Source organism: Epargyreus clarus, unplaced genomic scaffold (assembly GCF_041222505.1).
Source record: "Epargyreus clarus isolate Ecla_fem2 unplaced genomic scaffold, WU_Ecla_fem_2.2 ptg000008l, whole genome shotgun sequence".
Taxonomy (NCBI): Eukaryota; Metazoa; Arthropoda; class Insecta; order Lepidoptera; family Hesperiidae; genus Epargyreus; species Epargyreus clarus.
The window spans coordinates 1,342,086-1,366,522 of NW_027332216.1; the positions used below are offsets into that span (position 1 = coordinate 1,342,086).

The following is a 24,437-nucleotide window of genomic DNA, read 5'->3' on the forward strand; positions in this document are numbered from 1 at the left end:
CGCGCACTTCTGTACCTCACTCCACACTAATAGGTCTACAACTCTTGCTCTTGACACGATATTCATTCGCCAACCAGTGGCTCAATTGACGAACACTGCAATATGATCGTTGAAATATTAGTATTTCTTCTCACTACTTTAATAGCTTATTTCTTCTATATTCACAAGAGTATACACAAGAAATTCGATGATGCGGGTATTAAGTACAAGCCGGGTATACCCGTATTCGGGAACACATATAAAAGTTCGCTCGTGAAGCGGCACATTTTTGAAGAAATTGATGAAGTGTACAGAGCGTTTCCGGATGAAAAGTAAGTATAATACATTAGATATAGACTTGAAATATTAGTATGTGACTTATTTTGCGTGTTTTATATATGAGAATGTATGTACACACATATACACAGGTATGAAAACACAGATATACAAAATCATATACATACTTTTTTATACACGTTTTAAGCATTTTAACGCATTTTCGGAAGAAAAGTAAGTATGTACTCGTAACATACACTACAATTTATTATTGGGTAATGATAGCATATAAACATTTTAGCGTTTCTAAGCATTTTCAGAAGAGTTAGTATTTAACATACACTACACATTATTATTTAGGGAGTGATAAAATAGTTCAGTTGAAACTCGATCTCTCAATCGGGATTCTGAGTTTTGAATCCCAGGTAAAGTGATTAAAAAAAGTTATGTTCCTATTTGAAATAACGGTGAAGGAAAGCATGACGAGTAAGCAGACACACATAAAAGTTCTTTAAAAACATTTGAATAGAAAAAAAATCTGTGCCCAGTGAGTGCAGCTGCAGCTGCAGTGAGACACTATTGATATGACGTCGACGATACTTTAGACCTGGAAAAACTCGCAAATTTTTTCTATATACTAGAACCTTACAATAGGGCCGACCTGATGGAAAGTAGTCACCGTCGCCGACACTTGCAATACCAGAGGCACCAATGCTTTGCTGGATATGGAGAATAGTTATTTTTGCACCTATTACGAAGAGCCTCATGTCATAGCTCTCGAGGCCTCAGGAGGAGCCGTGCCTTCATTTTATATGCGCCATACGCGGAAAGAATGGCCGCGCAAACCGAACTGTGGAAGACCGACACGAGTCCAGTTGGTGTGGATACAATAAATAAATAAATAAACGCTTTCTACACTCACAGCCCCACACTAGGATTCCCTGTGTCATGGGTGCCATGGACACACACATAGACAAATACACAAACACCCAGACCCAGGAACAAATATCTAAATTCATCATTTAAATATCTGTCTGGTCGGGGATCGAACCCGGGACCCTTTGTGCATCAGACCAGTATGGTGACCGCTCCGCCACGAAGGTCGTCATACTTCGGCGAGTAGTGCGGTGGAGGAAGGCCTTGGGTCGTTGATGATTCGGATCCCGCGTTTTTGATCAAAGTCAAGTGGGTTCAGTTGATATAATGGCGATCCTGCCCAGAGATGCGATCAGCGCTCCAGTGGGGTCTCACTTGTGCCTTATAAAGCAGGAGTTAAAGGAGCTGAATACTTTTATTTCCTAAAAGTACACTCACATACACAAACACACGCACAAATGTTATCTACACACAAAATATTTGGCGAACTAACGTAGTAAAAAAAACAAGCATCTCGAATTCCTGATAAGTGGTTATAGTCATTCACGGATATTTAAAACCAATCCTAAAATAAGATGACTTCAACTTTGATCTCCTGGGTTTGTCATAGATTTGTTGCAACTCTTGGCTACTGAGATGAAAAGTTTAAAAAAAGTGAATTTGTGTAACTAGCAATCCTTTAAGCCAGAGCGCTAGACGACTTTTATTTATGACAGCTATCTAGCACACAAACTCAACACGATAACACACAATAAATAATCTAATAGCCACATATAATAATAATACAACAATAATCCAATAGCTCTAATAGTCACCCATGGCAGGGAGTTGAAGGCGTTGACAATGTCTAAACTCACCGCCAACGCCACTCTACCTCGCTGAACTGCTTGATCCGACAGGGATCGGACAAGAAGAATGACGTCTATTGTCGACCGACTCTGTCGGAAACCGAATTGGTCATTAGACAAGTCGGGGCCCACGCGAGAAAGATGATCATTGAGACGAGTAGCAATAATCCGCTCTATTTAACTCACCAGCCTCGTCCAGCAAACATATGGGTCGGTACGTAGAAGGAGAGTCTGCGGCCCTTCCTTCCTTCTTCAGACGATTTTTATTTACGACAGCTATCTAGTACACAAACTCAACACGGTAATGTACAATAAATAATATAGACGAACACTGAAACTGAATGTCAAATCCCTATGCTTGCCATACATAAACAAACCGTTACCGTTTGACTGTTTGTATAGATTTGCAAGCATTTGAAGCCGATTCTATTGTTTTTAAGCATATCAAAGGAAATTTGCCACGAGCACTTGCCACGTGTCCACACGTTTGTGCGTTTGTAGAGGTTTGAAGTTTGCGGCAAGTGCATAGTGTGTGGAGACAACAATAGATTTTAGCACCTTCGTACAAAACAAACGAAAAATTAACCTTGGCCCCACAGACCTGTATTTGTTTTGTACCTAAGGTCTGTGCTTGGCCCCATCGCACATAAGCAATTGTCACCTGAAATGAAAAAAAAAACATGTAGAACTTTGCGGTGACCAAAAAGGTCGTGGCTACTTTGCACAAAGATTAAATCTCGCCGTGCAGCAAGGAAACTCCGACAGCGTTGTGGGAACCATGTCTCATACGGAAATTTTAGATGGTTAATTTTTTTATGATTGTCTTTTTTACCCGTCTGTCAAGGAAGGTTCCTTGTAGCATTGTTGAATGTTTTTATGTAAAGTATTGTTTATTGTCTACCCAGGTATGTGGGTTACATCGAAGCAACTACTCCGATCCTTATCATCAGAGACCCCGAGTTGATAAAGAACATCACCGTGAAGGACTTCGACCATTTTGCAGATCACAAGCCTTTCTTTCCTGAGGATATTGAGCCGCTGTTTGGCAGCAGTTTGATCATGATGAAAGGTAAATAAGATAAATGAGATAACCTTTTTACATCGTACCTTGTGCCATTGTTGAAAGTGGAGCCCCTTGTGGTTCAACGCCGGAGACCTCACCGCCGCACTTATTTCTGCCTAAAACAGTACTAAGCGCTACTATGTTCCGCATAGACATACGTATTCGAGGAGTTCCAACCTAGTCCTCTGGGGTACTAAAGCATGTTTTTTTATAATATAGCATGCAGCCCACATGGTAGTAAGTGGCTACTGCCGCCCATGGACATATGTAATCACCCCCAGATAGGATTACATATTCCTATCTGAAGTCGGCCACAGATGCGCCGCTACCCCTGAGGACTAAGCTCGAACGCCTCGAAAAAGCATGTTTCCTTTACTACACCTTTCAAACCAGAACATACCAGTACTTAACGCTGCTGTTATGAAGCAGAAATAGGTGTGGCGGTGGTGCCGCCGAAATCGAACCACATACTTCTACCACCTTCAAATTAAAGTATGCGTGGCCAATCAAAGGTCTTATCTGGGGTTGATTACGAATGTCCATGACAGTAGACTTTTTCCATCGGTTGGACAGCATCTTCACTTGCTACTTCAATATTATAAAAATAGTAAAAACATAATGAAAACATTAAGAAGATAAATACGTGTTTTGTTGCAGTGTTTTTGCTTTTGCCCAATTTGTTTGTAAAAAAAAGTATTACGTACAAAAGGACGTCTTATTTTGACGGTTAAAAAGGTTATACGTATCGCAAGAAGCGTTTAGGACGTTTTCAATGTTTTTTGTCTTTGCTGTATTATAAAAACGGTAATACGTACATGCAGAGGTCGTGTGATTATAGTGCAAATAATAAGCAGTTATAAAAACTAGTCATATATGAGCCCAACTCTTGCTTCGTCGGTTTTTTGCCCAATTGCGGAGAGTAATGTTCTTCGTGCATATGTATGTATGTATGTCTTATTCTATGGCACACCCTGCCGCCTGTTACTTTAACATAAGAGGTGTCGATGGATTCCTTTAAATTGTCTTAGTGACATATATTTTTTTAGACAGTCGGTTTTAATTTTATTTTATGACAGTTTCGTAGTTTTTATATTCTGCGACACACCCAGATGAAAATAATTATACAAATTACAATCTTTACATGCAGATAAACCAGTCATAACAAAATTATGTGACAATATTATAAAAAATCACTCTAATTTGTTTTGTATACTTGAGAGCTTAAAATGACATTTATTTAATTTAGTGACAATTATAATATGTCTGATAATAATTTCAACAGTTCTCTGACCCTTTGACTTTATGTCTCGTGATTGCAAACAACGAATGACATTAAACTGTATGATAACCTTATAATGTTGGTACATAGGTATCCTTATCAAAAATGTTTTAAAACAAATAATAATGCTTTCTAGACTCATAGCGCCACACTAGGATAAAAATACAAACAGTTACATCCAGAACAGTTTTATGTCATTCGTTGTTTGCAATCTTGCTTGGGATACTCGAAACCCAATACGTGTCAGACTGGTATGGCGAATTGGCGACGTCTCCACCATATGGGTTAGGTTAGGGGGGGGGGGGGGGTATCAACTGTAATAGAGGTTGTATATCTTAAGAGAAGCAATTATTAAATTATTATAAAGTAAAAAAATAATTAAAAGAAATGTTGGTTTAGTACATATTTCTGAAGTCGGCGCTCAGCTCAATATATTTCGTTGGATAACGATGTAAACAGCGTGTCTAATATGAGCGCCGACTTCAGAAATATGTACTAAACCAATATTTATTTAAATTATTTTTTACTTTGTAGTGACATAGAAGTCGGTTGTATTTTTTTGTTAAAAATCTTTTTTCACCCTTTTTAGTGATGACATACTTACATTTATATTTATACAATATAAAATTGTAAAAACGTGATCATGAATGAAGGTAAGGTCTGAGTTTACATTGATTGGAACCGCCCGCTCACAGGGCGCTGCCGCGCCCTGCTCGCTTGGATTTATATTGTCTTACATGTTCCAACCTAACCTAACTAAATAGTCAATGATGAATTGGCTTTGCAATTTCATTGGAACCTACACCAAATATTTTCAAACACAACTCAATTATTCCCATCAGTTGAGGAGTTACATGTTTTGTCTCTGAGCCACATTATCAGACTCTTAAATAATTAATGATGCACTGGCTTTGCAATTTCATTAAAACCTACACCAAATATCTTCAAAGACAACTCAATTATTCCCATCGGTTGAGGAGTTACATATTTTGTCTCCGAGCCATATTATCAGACCCTTAAATAGTCCATGATGAACTGGCTTTGTCATTTCATTAGAACCTACACCAAATATCTTCAAACTCAACTCAATTATACCCATCGGTTGAGGAGTTACATATTTTGTCTCCGAGCCACATTATCAGACCCTTAAATAGTCCATGATGAACTGGCTTTGTCATTTCATTAGAACCTACACCAAATATCTTCAAACTCAACTCAATTATACCCATCGGTTGAGGAGTTACATATTTTGACTCCGAGCCACATTATCAGACCCTTAAATAGTTAATGATAAACTGGTTTTGCAATTTCATTAGAACCTACACCACATATCTTTAAACCAAACTCAATTATACCCATCGGTTGAGGAGTTACATATTTTGTCTCCAGAACCCACTCTGATCCTCATCATATTTAAATGGGACCAACTTGTAGCAATTGTACACACACCAAATCAAAGGAATTAAAATAGGTTCATAAACGGCGAAGTTATGGCTGTTATATTTACATGGGTGGAAGAGTTCCCCTCATTTTCTTCAGAACCCATCGATGGATCCTAACCATATTTAAATGGGACCAACTTCCAGCTCGTCTCTATACAATAAAATAGTACATTACGATACGCGTGGCCAAAGTAGTCTATTATTGCACGGCGTGAAGTTAGCGCCCGAGCGCAGCGAGGGTGCTAAACGCCGTGAACATAATAGGCTAGTTATGTCACAAGTATCGTATACTATTTTATAGCTCGTGTGACATAAACCCGCTAATACTTTTGAAGTAATATGAGAAAAAATGATAATTTGAAATAAAAGAAAACTTATAAATGATTGAAATTAAAATTATGAAAAATTAAAAAAAAACAACGAAAAACGTGACACTACCACAACCATTTAAACTTGATGTAAAGAAGAATCTAGTTATTAGTAGGTATATAGTAGATTTTTGGCTTAAAAACTCATGGGTTGGCCTATTCTATTATTCTGCTCTTGTGATAAAGATAAATCTAACAGCACCTATTCGTCAAAATCCATGAAACCATTTAGGCTACATACATACAAATCTTTAAATGATAAGTGGCGTCTAGACTAATGGCTCCACCTAAATCTATTATTAAAAAAATATTGTAAGCAATCACATAATGTACTAATTCTAATGATAAAGCCCGCTCTGAAGTTGTTGCGAGCCAGTAGTCATACAATTTGCTATGGCGACGGGATTCATTTCTATATTCAGAGCTACTAGCAGTTTTACGCGGACTATAACTATGTAATGACTTGCAGATCACCTACACTTAACATCGGCGATTTGCGTTTTGGCGATTGCATCGATGCTACATCGCGATTTGGCGACGACAATCGACAAAAAAAAAACCAAAGACTCGATTGCTTAAAAATAAAGCAACATAATAATACCTATATCCAACGACACATAATAATACCTATATCAAAATTCGTGAAATCGTTTGGGCTTGCCAAGGAATAAGACATACATACAAACATATGGTCGAAAATCCTTAGTCAGTCGGGTCAAATAGCTTCTCTTCATAAACTCAATTATCCAGCTTTTCGATAATCCAAATACCGTACGACCACAAACAGTTCGTTTAATCGAGTTTCTACTACAGTAGTATTATGGCTAATTATGATAACAATTCGTAATTTAAGTATCTGCCTGTCCTTTAAGTCTTGCTTTGACGTGCAGCGAAAATATACAATTAAAAGAAACAATAAAACTCCATACAGTTACACTTGCAGTGATGCGATTGCTTAGGATATAGGTACACATTGTCAAGAACGTAAATACACCCAAAATAAAATATTAACATAATAATACCTTCAAACAAAGTAATCCTTATTAACTTTTAAATATCAAATGACATTTAAAAGTATGAAACCTTCATAGTGATGTTTATTTTTTATAACTGTGAGGGTAGTCTATTCATATTCGTACGGTGTAAAAATCGGCTACTTTGAACACAGAAAAGCGTGGGTAAAATGCGGGTTTAGGTCACAGAGTGCTATAAAAAGAATTATTAAAATCGGTCCACTAACGGCGGAGTAATTCGTGTATATACATAAAAAAAAGATACCGAATTGATAACCACCTCCTTTTTGAAGTCGGTTAAAAAGATGAACATTAGTGCGTCAAAAGTAGCTGAACACCGTATGTGCAAAATAGCTAACGGCATTAATATGATATGTCACTGTTCAGCTACTTTTGACGTCACGACGCTCATCTGACTATGGTGCTAGGTGTGTTCAGCTACTTATGAACGTTTGGGCGTATAGGTATTTTTGAAACCTTAATATGTTCACCTACTTTTGGAGCTGGTTGTACATATGTATGTCTTATTCCTTGGCACGCCTTTTAGACCGTTTGGATTTGACGGATTTTAATAATCAGTTTACGTTGAATTGTGGTATTAATATAGCCTATATTCCGCAGCAGTTTATTTTTTGTTATGTAGTAATTAATTAATTAATGGATAATATTTTATTTGTAATGTATGCAGTAATTCAGTAGTCAATGAAATTGTTTTTATTAGGTGACAAATGGCGAGACATGCGAACAACCTTGAGTCCAGCGTTCACCAGCTCCAAGATGCGTCTCATGATGCCCTTCATGACGGAGATCAGCAACAACCTCATTCAATATTTGAACGGTAACTATATACCTTAAGTATTATGAGGAAATTATGTGTTTCGATAACTAAATAATTACCATAATTATGAAAGTGCAATGTGAAATATACGTTATACGAGTAGTGTGTGGGATACACATAATCATATATTATGTGTATCCCACATCTTCATCCCCATCGTCATCATCATCAACAACCCATTACTGTCCCACTGCGGGGCACGGGTCTCCTCTCAGAATGAGAAGGATTAGGCCATAGTCCATCGTGCTGGCCAAGTGCGTATTGGTAGACTTCACATACCTTTGAAATTATTTTTTTTATAAATCTCTCAGGTATGCAGGTTTCCTCACGATGTTTTCCATCACCGTTTAGCAAATGATAATTAATTTCTAATACACACATAACTTTGAAAAATCAGAGATGCGTGCGTTACCCGAGACTTCGTCCGCGTGAACCAAGAAACATCTTCATTGAGTTCAGGGGGGCTAGCCATGTTACAAACTTTGCATTCTATTCGTTTTCTATTCTATTCGTTAGCTAATGTCATTCTACATATATGATAAGTCTATGGTTAGCTATCACATTTATATCAATTAGGCGTCAAATACAATATCGTCTGGTTTCTACACCAGCCAAAATAGCTACATAGTAATGATTAATTATTTAATAGTAATATTACAATATATCATCATAATATAAATAAAAAAATATACTATATTTTATAGCACATGTATTTTATTGTTTAAAATTATTTGCAAAAACTAAACTTAATAATGTGTTTATGGACGGTAACTATGGTGATTACTGATTGTTTACAAAGAGTATACAAATTGTTCATAACGATATTACTAATGACAGTAACAGCGATTGCATGTATTTTGTATAAAATTACCTACTTCAACTTAGGATACGTATGACCAAAAGAAAATATCTGGACGTCCAACTTGTTACGATTTACTGGCTCATGACAACGAACAAACTTGTCCACTACAAATCCATACCAAAACCGATATGGTCATATGGATCCGAACTTTGGGGAACCGCATCCAACTCAAACTTGGACATCATACAGCGCTTCCAATCGAAAATGCTTCGCATGATAGATGATGCCACAGGGACAACAGTGTGAGAGAAAGTGACAAATAAACTAAAATCATATACTCGTACATATAAAGACACTCCAATGAACTTGCTAATGAACTTATGAATTCCACTCGCACTTTAAAGCTCATCAAAAGGAGAGCTACTCAGGATCTTCTTCCATCGTAGGAGCGGATTCCAAGGAGGCAATTATTATAAATGAAATTGCCACTGGGTGTATACCACACATGCCATGCCAACAAATGAAACCTCATAACCACTAGCTTTATGCCTAGACAGGGAGATTGCTGGGGAACAGGAGATAATAATGAAAAAAAGGATACAGATATTAATATTATATTTTCTTTTAAGGTGTAAATAAATGGTTTAGTTACAAGTAAAGCTAATATGAGAAGCATTAATAATGATGCAATAAAACAGTTAAACTGAGACAATATTTTTATTTAAACACTGGAATAACTCTAATTTCTATCCTATCTATCTATTATATTATATGCTCCTATTAATTTAAAATAGAAAAACGACTGTGTAATTCATTTGTATAATATTTTAGGGTACCCTAGTTATAGAGAGCCATATTCAAATTTCAACACATTTAAAGTATACATTTTCAAATGAACAAAAGTAATTAAAATCTATAATGCAGTGACAAAAAGCTGATATAGAATCCGCCATTTTATTAGCGTTTACGTTTTCTACAGGGTCGGCGCGATCGCTCACTATGACATTTATCTTAGAATACGCTTCGCTAACAAATTTGACAAAAAAGTCAAAAGGTTGTCAAAAGGTTGTCAAAGGTTGTCATTTGTATGGAAAAAAGCAATGACATGAGCATTGTAGAATCGCTAGCGTTCTATTCTATCGTGTAACTTGGCTACGACTTTTCTACTTCGCTATTTTGATCACGTGATCATTGATAATTTCATACATTTTAGCGTTTCTATAGCGTTTCTACAGCGCAAGCGACTGTAGAATGTCAACTTGGCTAGCCCCCCAGATCAGCAGCTCTACCAAAGTGAAAATGGTTAGACAAACATTTTAACGCAAAGAAACAAATAAGGGTCGCACAGTTGTACAGCAACAGTTTAATATTATTTTAATATATTATTATAGTTTAATATTAAAGTTAAAAGATACAATAAATTTAGTTAAAACGATGTTTTAAGTTTCGTCCGTTCTACTTAATGCAATATACTCCGGTATACTATGTTACGCGATTTGTTTCTTTCTGCGAAAACATGTAAATTTTGCGAAATAGACACGCGCAAGCGTAGAGCAAGCTACGTAGAGTTGACCGTGGGAAAAACATGGTGTTTCTAAATGTATTCCTGCTACCTTTAAAGTTTACCCTTGCGATTTATTGTTTGTCATCGCAAAGGCAACCTTCAAAGGGAACTGTAAACGCTAAAAATTAAACGGCAAGTTATTTGGTATTATAGGGATACGTGGAATAAGCACACTATTGCCCTTGCTTTCTCCGGTTAAAATTATGGCCCGGTCGGGTCGCGCGGTCGCGCACTCGGTGATAACTGCTCCTCCCTCGCTCGCTCTGCGCGCCGCGCCTTTTAGGCGCTTTAGATATTTCGTTTAAGTCAATATTATCGTGATAACTTTTAAACTATTCCTCCAAATTACTTAGTGTAAAAGACAAAGTTTATCTACATTCAATACGTAAAGTGACAGATGTATCGATTTTCATAAGAGTTCGATAATATTCTAAAATGTGAATTGTTAAAATATATCCAATTAAATTGTATGTTTGGTTCACTATTTTGGTCATAGTGACTTACACATAAAAGATAGATATATGCTGTCGCAGACTTTTATTTAGAACTATTTAAGATAAATAATCCTACAGTAATTGTATCTTCTTCATCTTTGTGTAACTCCAACGATTAGGGCAGCGCACGCCAATATAGCTCTCAGGGGGCTGATTTTTTTCCGACTTACATGAAAATTATCGTTATGAATGAATATTATCAGCAAATTATAAAAAATCCCTATAAATTTAAACTTATTATGTTATTCTGATATCAAAGCTATATTACTGCAAAGTTTCATGAAAATCCGTGCAGTAGTTTTTGCGTGAAAGAGTAACAAACATACACACATCCTTACAAATTTTTGCATTTATAATATTTATATGATATGATTATATGATATGATATGATTACTTGCTAATACGAGTAAAACGAAATCATAACAAATAAGTTAACATTATATTGATGCATGGCATCAATATAGTCCACAAGTATAAAATTCGTATGGGAGAGGAGTGCCTCACAAATTGTTTATGATTTCGTATCCTTGAGGCATAATTGGGGACGCGTAACTTGTTAGCAGTAGTGTACATTGCCTGGCGTGATTGTGACCGATCTACAGAATTATGTAATGTTGGATGCTCTCAGAAATTGGATTGGTTGAATTTCCTACTGGCTTCTGCCGCTTCGGTGCTTCGGAGATCACATTATGCCGTTGTTGTTTTTTTTTAACACGCTTTTATTAGCTTGGGTTGTATGTATGTATGTATGTAGGTATTTATGTAAGTAACAAGTAATGGAATCTTTGAACCCGATTTCTGTCCACTTTGAACGTTCAGTTTAATTAAAAATTTTGAAGAATTATCAAAAACCGATGACAATACACGATTTTAATAACTTTGTACCATTGTCCTTATCAACTTCGAGGCGAGGCGAACATTTTCGAGGCGAGATTGTTCATGCGCCTTAGAAAAAGTTAATCCCAAGTTACTAGATTGCTAATAATAATTGCTTTTTAGTTTCAATAAGGCGTAACTCTTATAGCGTGATTTTTAGTTTAGAAAATAATAATGTTATTTCCCTAAAACTAAAATGTTCAGAAACATATCTATAATGCCCTCTTGTAGAATGATTTTTAGGATTCCGTACTCAAAGGATACTTATCAACATCCTCAGGATTAACGATTTTCGAGGCGAGATTGTTCAAGCACCTTACAGAAAGTTCATCGCAAAGTTACTAGATTGATTTTTGGTTTTGAAAAATAATAATGTTATTTCCCTATAACTCAAATGTACATTGGAATAATACATAGGAAAAAGTGTGGGGCGCTTTTCGAACCTGATAAATGGAGCACCCCACGCTTTTTTCACAATTATATTTACTGTTCCTTAATTGATTGTTAGATTGAAAATTATTTTCTACTTTTTAATTGATTTTATCATAAAAGCGTGTTTTTTAGTTTTTTGAACTATATTTATTTTTATAATATAAGAGCAGCAGACGAGCATGCAGTCCACCTGATGGTAAGTGGCTACTGCCGCCCATGGACATCTGTAATCAACCCCAGATAGGATTAGATATTCCTACCTGAGGTCGGCCACAGATTCGCCGCTACCCCTGAGGACTAAGCTGGAACACCTCAGAAAAGTCTGTCTCCGTTACCACACACTTCAAACTGGAACACAGCAGCGCCCAACACTGTTGTTATTAGGTAGAAATAGGAGTGGCGGTGGTGCGCCGGAGTCGAACCACAAAGGGTTTTACCACCTTCAATTTATAGACAGTTCACTAAGCGAGATAATTCTACGCAACTCAGCATCGCTTCCACGGTACCGTGTACCTTTAGAAGCTTTTTTCCCACATTACCAAAAAAAGGTTCTTCCAGTTGGGAGATACATTTTCTGATTAGTGGGCTATGGCATGAGACCCGCCTGATTTAGTCTCTGGATGAGGCAATGAGGCTATTAAATTTTCTGTATGCTACGTCAATATGTATTGGATTATTTTACTTATACAGATATTCAGTCCATCTAATATAAGACGCCTTAACTTACTGAAGGTTGTTGGAATTTGTTACTGGATTTGAGTTTATTTTAAAAATACAGACTTTAACTTTTATAATTACGTAAATGTACCAATACGAGTATAAGAACTCATTTATTACATTATAAATCATATTTATGAACTGTTTTCGTCAGTACCAAATTCAATATCCAATCATAGGAAGTGTCTACGATTACATAAATTTAATCGAAAAATGTAATAAGCGCGCTATTATTATTAAATAATTTATTATAACAAATAATGGAACTCATTTGTTTGCTTTACATAGTTTATGACACCAATTAACGAGTAATTAAACTATAATAACACTCATTAATATTCCTTATTGGAAACCTGTTGGTTCAATGGATTTAAATTTTTGATTTAGGTATATGCATTTAAATTTTGTATGGAAAAATTACTTCATAAACGGACTGATATACTGATAGAAGGTCCCTATAACAAAGGTAAAATTGGTAAAATTACTATACCCTTAGAGGGACTCTAATACACATCTCATCTGGTACATCTTTTGAGCCGTAATAAGTAGACAGCACATTTTTTTTAATAATGTAGGAATAGCAGACGAGCATGCAGTCCATCTGATAGTAAGTGGGTACTGCCGCCCATGGACATCTGTAATCAACCCCAGATAGGATTATATATACCTACCTGAGGTCGGCCACAGATGCGCTGTTACCCCTGAGGATTTAGCTGGAACGCCTCGGAGAAGTTTGTCTCCCTTACCACACCCTTCAAAACGCAACACAGCAGCGCCTAACACTGCTGTTATTAGGTAGAAATAGGTGTGGCGGTGGTGCCGCCGGAGTCGAACCATAAAGGGTTCTACCACCTTCAAAATTTTAATTTAATTTCAATTTTAATTTTCATAATATTTTCACAATGTATGTAGTACCTACTTCTTTAGCTGCTGCAAGTAAATGCAAATTCTTAAAATAAGAAAAAATATTGTTGTTACTAAACCTATCCTTGTGAGTTAATATCTGCATCTAAATTCTCAGGAATACCAGTGCATACAGATTATCTAAAGTTCTGTGGTACTGTTCTTGTGTGCTCCTTTCAAATTTATATCATACACATAAAAACAGTACTGGGTTTATAATTACATACGTTTCTATCCCCTCAGCTCATCTGAATGAAGACGTGGACATAGGTGACCTGATGCGCCGGTACACCAACGACGTGATCGCCTCCGCCGCCTTCGGGCTCCAGGTGGACTCACTCAAGGAGAAGGAGAACGACTTCTACAAGTTGGGCCAAGCTATGTTCATCTTCACGCCTCTTCAGCGGTTCTACATGTTTTTCATTGCTACCTTCCCGTCTTTAGCTAAGGTAACTTTTATTATTTGCTTCAATATTATGGCTAACTTCTTAATAGATAAGCAAAATTTCAAATTGCACTATCATTATGATCATTAACAACTCATTACTATTGTACTGATGTTCTATGATCTTCTCTCAGAATGAGAATTTTTGGTTGTAGTTCACCAGCAAGTACGCGCCTTTATAAACATACTAGATGACCCGGTGAACTTCGTACCACCTAATTATGAGTGACTATCTGTACCTCGTGGTTTCACTCGTGTAATTTATGTATTATGTCCATAAACTACTGGTAAATATTAGGAAATGGCCACAGGAGAACAGGAAAATAAAAAATACAATTAAATAAAATTCACTCTACCTCTCTGCACTCTGTTATTTTTTTACCGACTTCAAAAAGGAGGTGGTTATCAATTCGGCCGGTATCTTTATTTTATGTATGTACACGAATTACTCCGCCGTTAGTGAACCGATTTTAATAATTATTTTTTTATTGTGTTATTTTTTATTGTAGGTTCTAATGAAATTACAAAGTCAGTTCATCATTGACTATTTAAGGGTCTGATAATGTGGCTCGGAGACAAAATATGTAACTCCTCAACCGATGGGGATATTTGAGTTGTGTTTGAAGATATTTGGTGTAAGTTCTAACGAAATTGCAAAGTCAGTTCATCATTGACTATTTAAGGGTCTGATAATGTGGCTCGGAGACAAAATATGTAACTCCTCAACCGATGGGAATAATTGAGTCGTGTTTGAAGATATTTGGTGTAGGAGGTTCTAATGAAATTGCAAATCATTGACTATTTAGTTAGGTTAGGTTGGAACACATAAGACAATATAAAACTAAGCGGGCAGGGCGCGGCAGCGCCCTGCGAGCGGGCGGTTCCAATCAATGTAAATTCAGACCGTACCTTAATTCATGATCACGTTTATACAATTTTATATTGTATTAATATAAATGTTATTATGACATCACTAAAAAGGGTAAAAAAAATTTTAACAAAAAATACAACCGACTTCTATGTCACTACATAGTAAAAAATAATTCAAATAAATGTTGGTTTAGTACATATTTCTGAAGTCGGCGCTCAATATATTTCGTTCGAATTATTTTTTACTTTGTAGTGACATAGAAGTCGGTTGTATTTTTTGTTATTTTTTTTACAAACACGCGAAAAGAAGTACCTATAACTTCAATAACGGTTTTTTTAAAAGAAAGTTTATTTACTTATAGTACTCTAATCGGGTTGTTGAATAGCTAAAAATGCTGAAACAGGTGTGTAAATAGAAAGGCGATTTATAACAGTCTTAAGGGTTGATCTAAAAAAACAAACAGTGACTCAGATGCTTCATTATGTCTTATGATAATTTTCTTAGTGCTCCAAATTAACGGATATTAAATTAAAGTTCCATACCCGATTAAACGACCCTAAAGGTTGATTTTCCAAAAACGGTGAAAAATGTGTTCTATTATTTTGAATCAAAAAGCTAAATTCCAATTTTCATAGACTTTGCTTCAAAATCTGCCGATTTCTAAAAGAAAGTGTCTTCTAAAGCCAAATGCAAATTTTTACAGTTTTTGCTTCCAAATTAACGGATTTTAATATAAAATTCCAACCCCTACTTAACCAACTTAAGGGTTGATTTTGGAAATATCGTAAAATAGATATTTAATTACTTTCTATCGAAATCCTATCAAATACCAATTTTCATATAGATTTGCATCAAAACTGGGGGACTTTAATACAAACTTTCAACTCTTATTTATTCACGGAAACGCGGTCGAACAGGATAAAAAGTATCCTATGTCCGTCTTCTGGTTCTAAGCTACCTCTCCACCAATTTTCAGTCAAATTGGTTCAGCCGTTGTTGAGTTATAAAATGCTTCACGAAAACGCGGTCGAACGGGATAAAAAGTATCCTATGTCCTTTTCCTGCTTCTAAGCTACCTCTCGATTACTTTTCAGTCACATTGGTTCAGCCGTTCTTGAGTTATAAAATGACTTCACGGAAACGCGGTCGAACGGGATAAAAAGTATCCTATGTCCGTTTCCTGGTTCTAATCTACCTCTTTACCAATTTTCAGCCAAATCGGTTCAGCCGTTCTTGAGTTATAAGTGGAGTAACTAACACGACTTTCTTTTATATATATAGATTTCTCCTCATTACATTTTCTTCATTGATAATAATAATAATAAAATTATCTTGATTGTTTCCTAATGAACTCACGGTTGGTCCATTATAAAAATGTGATTGAGCTCGATATACTTCTGTTTTGTTTTACAGTTCCTCAAAATCCAAGTTTTTTCGGACAAAGTAACAAAATTCTTCAACAACATTGTATTTTCTACGATGAGCCATAGAGAACAGAACAACATTGAAAGGCCTGATATGATTCAACTCCTCATGGAAGCTTCCAAAGGTAAATCGATAACAACATGAAGCAATAAATAGCTTATGACGACAACTACAGTCATGGAATTTACATACAATTGAAAATAATGATTTTGGTTTCTTATATTTCCAGGATCTTTAAAGAATACTAGTACACATGCAGAAGAAACCGATCATTTATCTATAGTTGGAGATACCTTTAAGCCACAAACTACGAGCAGAAGTAAGTTTCGCTTGTTTTCCAAAATATTTGTAATATTTTGACAAACAAGATCTTCAGTAACATTCATCCTGTAAAATTAGTTGAAATGAGTAATTACTTAAGATGACAAAAAATATTTTAGAATGGACACAGAATGAACTTGCCGGTCAAGTGTTCATATTCTTCATCGCCGGCTTCGAGACCACTGCATCCACCTTAACCATGATAATCCATGAACTGGCTCTCAACCCACACATCGAGGAAAAATTGTACCAGGAGATCAAGATTTACAAGGAGCAAAACAAAGAGCTTACTTACGACAATCTCAACAAGCTAAAATATTTAGACTGCGTTATAAACGGTAAATTTAGTTTTCAATGTACTTATATTCCTTTGCAAAAAATACTCCGACTTAATACAAATTAACAAGCCATTATGTAATTATTCAGTAATTTGAAGGTGGTAGAACCCTTTGTGGTTCGACTCCGGCGGCACCACCGCCACACCTATTTCTACCTAATAACAGCAGTGTTAGGCGCTGCTGTGTTCCGGTTTGAAGGGTGTGGTGAGGGAGACAGACATTTCCGAGGCGTTCCAGCTTAGTCCTCAGGGGTAGCGGCGCATCTGTGGCCGACCTCAGGTAGGAATATCTAATCCTATCTGGGGTTGATTACAGATGTCTATGGGCGGCAATACCTAGTCACTTACCATCAGGTGGACTGCATGCTCGTCTGCTACTCTTCTATTATAAAAAAAGGCCATTTAATTAGTAGACATAATATAATGTTTCAACTCAACTCCTATACATGCAAATTCTTCATATTAGAATATACATAATCATGTACGTGATTTCTATGTCACGAAAGAATCTTTTAAGTTGCGAAATATTTTTTGTAATAATATATAAATATGTCTCTCGCAATAACCGAAGATTTCGATCCGTCAACATATAGGTATCTCTTTAATGTCAAAGAATGATAAAAGTCTTATTCGTTTTAAATTCTAAGCCAGGCTGAGTCTATTAAATCTATTTCATATTCCTTTATCAGAATCCTTCAGAAAGTGGGCTGCGGCGCTGATAATGGACAGAACGTGCACGAAGGCTTATGAGCTACCCCCGCCCAGGGAAGGAGGGAAGCCTTACGTTGTAAGTAATTTGGTTTGATGAAATATTCAAGAGTAAAAATTATGGAATATGGAATGTGTATATTAACGTGACAAGGTTTATACGAGAATTTTTTTTACATAAATCTAAGTTTCTGATTGAACAAAAGTCATTTTTTTATGTTTTGGCAAAAGTAATCTGCCTAGTACGTTTAATTTATATTTTAAGACCCTAAGGAAAAATGGGACCGTATTTTTTGAAGAATCATGTGATTGAAACTTAATATGTAAAATATCACACATTCTCATTTCTAATATTATACTTTAAAGAAACGAAATTGACTTCTGGAAACATTTGAAAAAAAATGACTTTTTATAACAAAAAGTTAATGTACTCTGATTTATTTTATTAATTTTGAAAAGTATTATATCGTAAAATTAGCATACATTACAAGTATTACGTATTACGGCATGGAGCCTAATATTCAGTATTTATTGTTACAGATACAACCTGGTGAATATGTATACAACATGGTGAATAGTGTCCACTTGGACCCCAAGTACTACCCAAATCCAGAGGTCTTCGATCCTGAAAGGTTTTCGGACGAGAACAAGCATAAAATCCAACCGTGTACATTTATGCCCTTTGGCGTAGGACCCAGAAACTGTATTGGTATGTATTCCTTATTCATCATGATCAGGCCATTTCTGTTGAATTTTTAGTTATCTTTAAATTTCAGGAAGATGCAATCCATCCATACGAACTAATATAATTATGCAACCAATATATCATATCTGTAACCAACTCGTACTAGTAAATAATGTGCTGTTGAAATGTCCATTGAAGTAATGCCATTGGTCCTAGTGATGACTTGCGTGGCGCAGCGGACATCACATTGGTCTGACTCCCAAAAGACAACGGGTTTGATCTCTGGTGAGACAGATATATGAATCATTCAAATTGGCTTTTTGCTCGTGGTTTAGATATCCTGTCCTCTATGTTAATCCATGAGAAGAGAGTCCAAATTAGTCCAAAATAATAACAGTTGAGAGAGATACCTGAACTTATTCAAATATATTCGGTATATTCGAAGCTACTCAAATGTTATTTAGTGATTTTCCCATTTTTTTTGGTATTTTAGTCCTACATTCATACCGCACCGATAAAACACGTAATTAGGATTTCTAAGAACCCTCCACGCTGTTGCTAACAAAGAATAACTTTAATTGAAACAAATATCGCAGTAATTAAGTTGGAATTAAAATCGGAGTAACTGTAAAACTTAGAAATATTTATTGAAGTTTCTAGAATCTTTCTGTTTTCAACGGAAAATTTATTACTCAAGCAAATATTAAAGTTTGAGTTTGAATAACAAACCGTATCCTACTTATTTATGCCTTATAATTAAGCACTGTTGTATACTATTTTGAAGGGTGTGGTTAGTGGTAGTTGTAATCCTATCTAGAGTTGATTTGGTATAGATGTCCATCGGTGGAAATAGAAGCTTAAAATGATATCAAATACACTGTATTCTTGTTTCCTATTCCTTTCTTTAGATGTTGGGAATGTACTAATGAAATTCTCAGATGTTTTCTCATGAAGTAATTTTCTTATTCTGATCCCAAGCACTCTAACAAGCGTAATGAATATACGAAACACCCCCTTCTATAAAAATCCTATGTGTGAGTTGATAATGTGAGTTTAATGGACGAATAGGAGCTACTGATAGAAAATATTTTGATATATATTAGCATTTTTCAAGTTGCGCTGGCCGACATCCGCTAACAATTTTTCATTCTCTTGGCTGTATATTTAAACACTTGGTTGTTTCTGATCGGTACGGAGTTTTATATTGCGTAATATGCTCTCACTTGGACCGCGGCCAAGGGTTAGAGTAAAGGGTGCTAGATTATGCACCCGGCTTCGCTCGTCTGGTTAACACGTACGTAGATCTAAGTGCGTCGTCCCTGTAGTTCTGGGACCAGAATAGGGCTACGGTATCCCATGCCTGTCGTAAGAGGCGACTAAAAGGGGGCTCCGGGGTTGCGGGCGGCAAGAGTGGGAGCTCGAACTGCCCAGCCAGCGACCCCGGGAAGGACGGCGGTATGTGTGGTCGCATACCGTCGTACGCACCAGACGGTGAGGCGAGCGCCAAGCTCACCTGGGCGGAGCCCGACGGGGCAACGCGCTAAAAGGGCTCCGGTTGTGTTCCTTTGGAGATCCCGGAGCTCTCTACGCAGCGTCAAGGACGGCCACCGGGGGGGTTTTAGTGCGGTAAGAATCCCACATAACCCCAAGTCACTCCCACGACACCGGGTACCTTTTGAAGGTTTCCCCCTCGTAAACAAAAAAAAAAAAGATCTTTGTGCGTGTTTCTTTAAAATGAATTTCATTATATTTTTTGATACACCGCCACATAGTCTTTATAGTATAACACTTGCTATCAGTTAAGTGGACATGAATATCAGTTCTTGACGCTAAGTAGGTGTAGATGATGTCCTTCCTAACATGAAGGTGGTAGAACCCTCTGTGGTTAGACTACGGCGGCACCACCGCCACACCTATTTCTACCTAATAACAGCAGTGTTAGGCGCTGCTGTGTTTCGGTTTGAAGGGTGTGGTGAGGGAGACAGACTTTTCCGATGCGTTCCAGCTTAGTCCTCAGGTGTAGCGGCGCATCTGTGGCCGACCTGAGGTAGGAATATCTAATCCTATCTGAGGTGGATTACAGATGTCCATGGGCGACAGTAGCCACTTACCATCCGGTGGACTGCATGCTCGTCTGCTACTCCTATATTATAGAAAAAAATAGAACATCTATAAGAGGACTAAATTAGAATGATTCGTGTAAGTGTCCTTTATAACATCCTCCAAACTAGAAGTTAGTAACTTCATACTGTGGATAAGACTAAAATTAACTAAACTAAACAAAGAGTTTTGACACCGTTGTTTCTTACATTTCTTGTAGGTTCCAGGTTCGCTCTGATGGAAGTAAAGGTGCTTCTCTTCAATCTTCTGTCCAAGTTCAAGATTGTGAAAAGCCCGAAGACTACTGACCCTATCCGCCTGCTGGCCCAAGACTTCAACATTAAGTCAGTTGGGGGCTCGTGGATCAAGTTGGAAGAAAGAAAATAATGGTCATCAGAAAAATGGTCGTAAACTTAATTTTAAGGTCCTACAATATTTTTGTCTTATACGCCCATTATTAAGAAACAATTTTACCAATTATTGTCAAATTCGATCTTCGATAGGTAAAACTTCGGTAAGCCTATACATTGATGATTGATTTAAGATAGCTGGTCAAATATATCCTTAAAACATATAAATAAGCACGTCACATTCATAAATTCATGTCAAAATGTATCACTCTCATTTCATATTATAGTAATTTACTTAAGTTTAGTTTTAAGTCAGTTTATAACGCAATTTTCATTTAATTGTTTACTTCTTTAGTTATTACTTCTAATAAAATTATTATGACTACTTGCAGAGATAACCGACAGTCACTAATTAACAGACGTAAATACATATAATTATATAAATATCGCTTAATTGTGATTACGCTCTTGTTTACATACATCGTGATAAATTTATGTTTATTTAATTAATATAATATGCCATTAAAGTTTCTGTTTGGTTAATGGCTAACTTTCATAGTGCTGACTTCCAATATTTGCCATTTTGGAAGTCAGCACTATGAAAGTTAGCCATTGCTTTACTGGTTAGATATAGTGCAAATTTAATTCTACCGTTTTTGGAAAATCAACCCTTACGTGGGTTAAATAAGGGTTGTAAGTTTGTATGAAAGTCCCCCAGTATTAATGTAAACTGTATGAAAATCGGTATTTGGATTTACGATAGAAAAAAAATTAAACACCTATTTCATTGTTTTTCAAAAATCAACCCTTAAGTTGATAAAATAGTGCTTATTTTAAAATTTGCCAATTTGAAAGCCAGTACTATGAAAGTTAGCCATTACCTTATTGGTTAGATATAGTGGAACTTTAATTCTATTTAGGGGAAATCAACCCTTATGTGGCTTAAATAACGGTTGTAAGATTGTATGAAAGTCCCCCAGTTTTAATGTAATGTCTCTGAAAATCGGTTTTTGGCTTTTCGGTAGAAAATAATTAAATACCTATTTCATTGTTTTTAGAAAATCATCCCTTAAGGTCCTTAAATGGGGGTTGGAATTTTATTTCAAAATTCGTTAATTTGGAAGCAAATTCGTTTTTTATTTCAAACTACTTATTTTGAGGCAAGACGAAGCCTGACCAATGTTTAGCTAGTTATATAAAAAGTTTTTAATTTATTTGTTGAAATGGGAATTTTGCGAGTAAATTGCAGACAAGACACAGATGCCTTGCAAGATTGCACAATCTTACTCGCAAATTACGTTCAGCGTCGCCACTTGAAGGTATGACGTCACCTTCTAGCATCCAATTACTTTCCTATGAATTTTGTATGGAGTATTTTTTATATTAATCATAGTTCGCTTGATATTACTTCTTCTTGAATAAATATCAACGTATTAAAATAAAAGCAGTGATAGCCTAGTGGTTAAGAAACTCGGCCTCTCGATCGAGGGGTCCAAAGTTCAAATCCCAGGCACGCACCTCTGATTTTTCGAAATTATGTGCGTATTAAAAATTAATTATCACTTGCCAAAACGGTGAAGCAAAACATCGTGAGTAAAACTGCATACCTGAGAGATTTCTTTCAAAAAAAATATGTGAAGTCTACCTATACGCACTTGGCCAGCACGGTGGACTATGGCCTAATCCTTCTCATTCTGAGAGGAGACCCGTGGCACAATAATAGGTTGATGATGATGATTAAAATACAAATTGCATTAATCCTGTCAATGCACAAGTGGGATTGAAGTAGGGCTATATTTTTGCTGATATAATAAGAGCTCACCCCTAATTATAAATACCAGGAAAAGGTATCGCCTTTAAAATAAGGGCCCCTAAGTCTTAAAAAGAGAGCCGACATAAGCTTAGTAAAAGATTTCTACAAGTATGTATCATAGATATTCCATATATTTTTTATAATATATGAGTAGCAGACGAGCATGAAATAATCGTAAGTTGCTACTGGCGCCCATGGACCTGGTAATCAATCCGAGATAGGATTAGATAATACCACTTGAGGTCGGACACAGATGCGCCGCTCCTCTGAGGACTAAGTTGGAACGCCTCGGAAAAGTATGTGTCCTTTACCACATCCTTCAATCCAGAACACAGCGGCGCTTAACGCTGCTGTCATGAGGCTGAAATAGGTGTGGCGGTCATGCCGCCGGAGTCGAACCACAAGGAGTTCTACCACCGTATAACACGATACAGTCAAATTTAGTAGCTAAATTGTTACATGGTGATCATTTTACTTCAGTTTATTAACATTAGTAAACACTTAATACCTATTAAAATGATACCTACACTCTACAGTGATTTAAAACATGCGTTTATCTGTCAAAATGCTTACCACGTCGACAAACACAGATAATGTTTGAGTGTGAGTCGTTTAAATGACCACTTCACGCTGATAGAATAACAACAGATATAATTTAATATGGACCATGTTTCAAGAGTTGAGCGATTTTATCACAATAAACGTGTACCTATTCCATGGGAGAATACTATTATTACTAATTATTCAGTTATTGTATTATGAATGATAATTTATTGTAAAATTCACAGTATACTCGTATTATTTTTCATGTGCCGAATCTTTAAAACTAAACATTAGTTACAATTGAAATGCTCATGGAAAAAAAAATGAAATTTCAATGGGATTGCACTACCAACGACTGATACTCGCATACGCTTCAAAACATGAAGCAGGTTCCATCCATTTCATTCATTTAATAAAGCTATGATATTAAATGCATATAAGTACCTTATTAGTTAGTCGAATCAACCCAGTTTCAACATAATATAAATATGTTGCAAATTAAGCATTTTCTTCAAAATTAAGTTATATGCCGCACGCTTGCTTACCCGGTACAAATTCGTTACGTTTTGGTTTGTGTAGGTTTGAAAACGCTTGTATAGCTTTTCGAATTGATCGGTTAAGCCAAACGTTTATAGAACTTTCGAGTTTGCGACAAAAGTAGAATGCGGATGTGGCACTCATCTTTAGGGTACTATAAGAAAGGGTAAAAACGGAACCCTATTACTAAGTGTCCGTTCTCTGTCCGTCAGACAATATGTTCGATAGGGTTGTATCTCTTGAACTGTAATAGGTAGACACTTAAGGTTTTTACGGAGTATTAGTATGAGTACTGTGACCACTATAATAAAAAATATGTAGCTATACTAAAAAGTTTGAAAATAAAAATCCCCACGCAAGAAATGGGTATTTTGCGACATTTTCCGATTTATCTATACACTAAAAATATAAAAAATAATTGTAAATATATAAAACAAAAAATAATTGTAAAATTGGTATACGGAATCCTCCTCGTTTGATTTCCACTCATACCTGGCCATTTATAAGGTAAAATCCACTTAGCACGACAATA

At 36.1% G+C, this 24,437-nt stretch overlaps 1 protein-coding gene across 1 annotated transcript; it reads left to right on the forward strand.

The window, feature by feature from the left end:
* Positions 1-24,337, forward strand: LOC140744072 (probable cytochrome P450 9f2). The gene is made up of 10 exons (XM_073075537.1): positions 1-311; positions 2,885-3,048; positions 7,866-7,982; positions 14,014-14,219; positions 16,500-16,635; positions 16,741-16,830; positions 16,952-17,170; positions 17,859-17,956; positions 18,418-18,586; positions 20,883-24,337. Exons 1-10 carry the CDS (start codon positions 103-105, stop codon positions 21,047-21,049), a joined length of 1,575 nt encoding a protein of 524 aa, XP_072931638.1. The 5' UTR covers positions 1-102; the 3' UTR covers positions 21,050-24,337.
* The last annotated feature ends 100 nt before the right edge of the window (positions 24,338-24,437 follow it).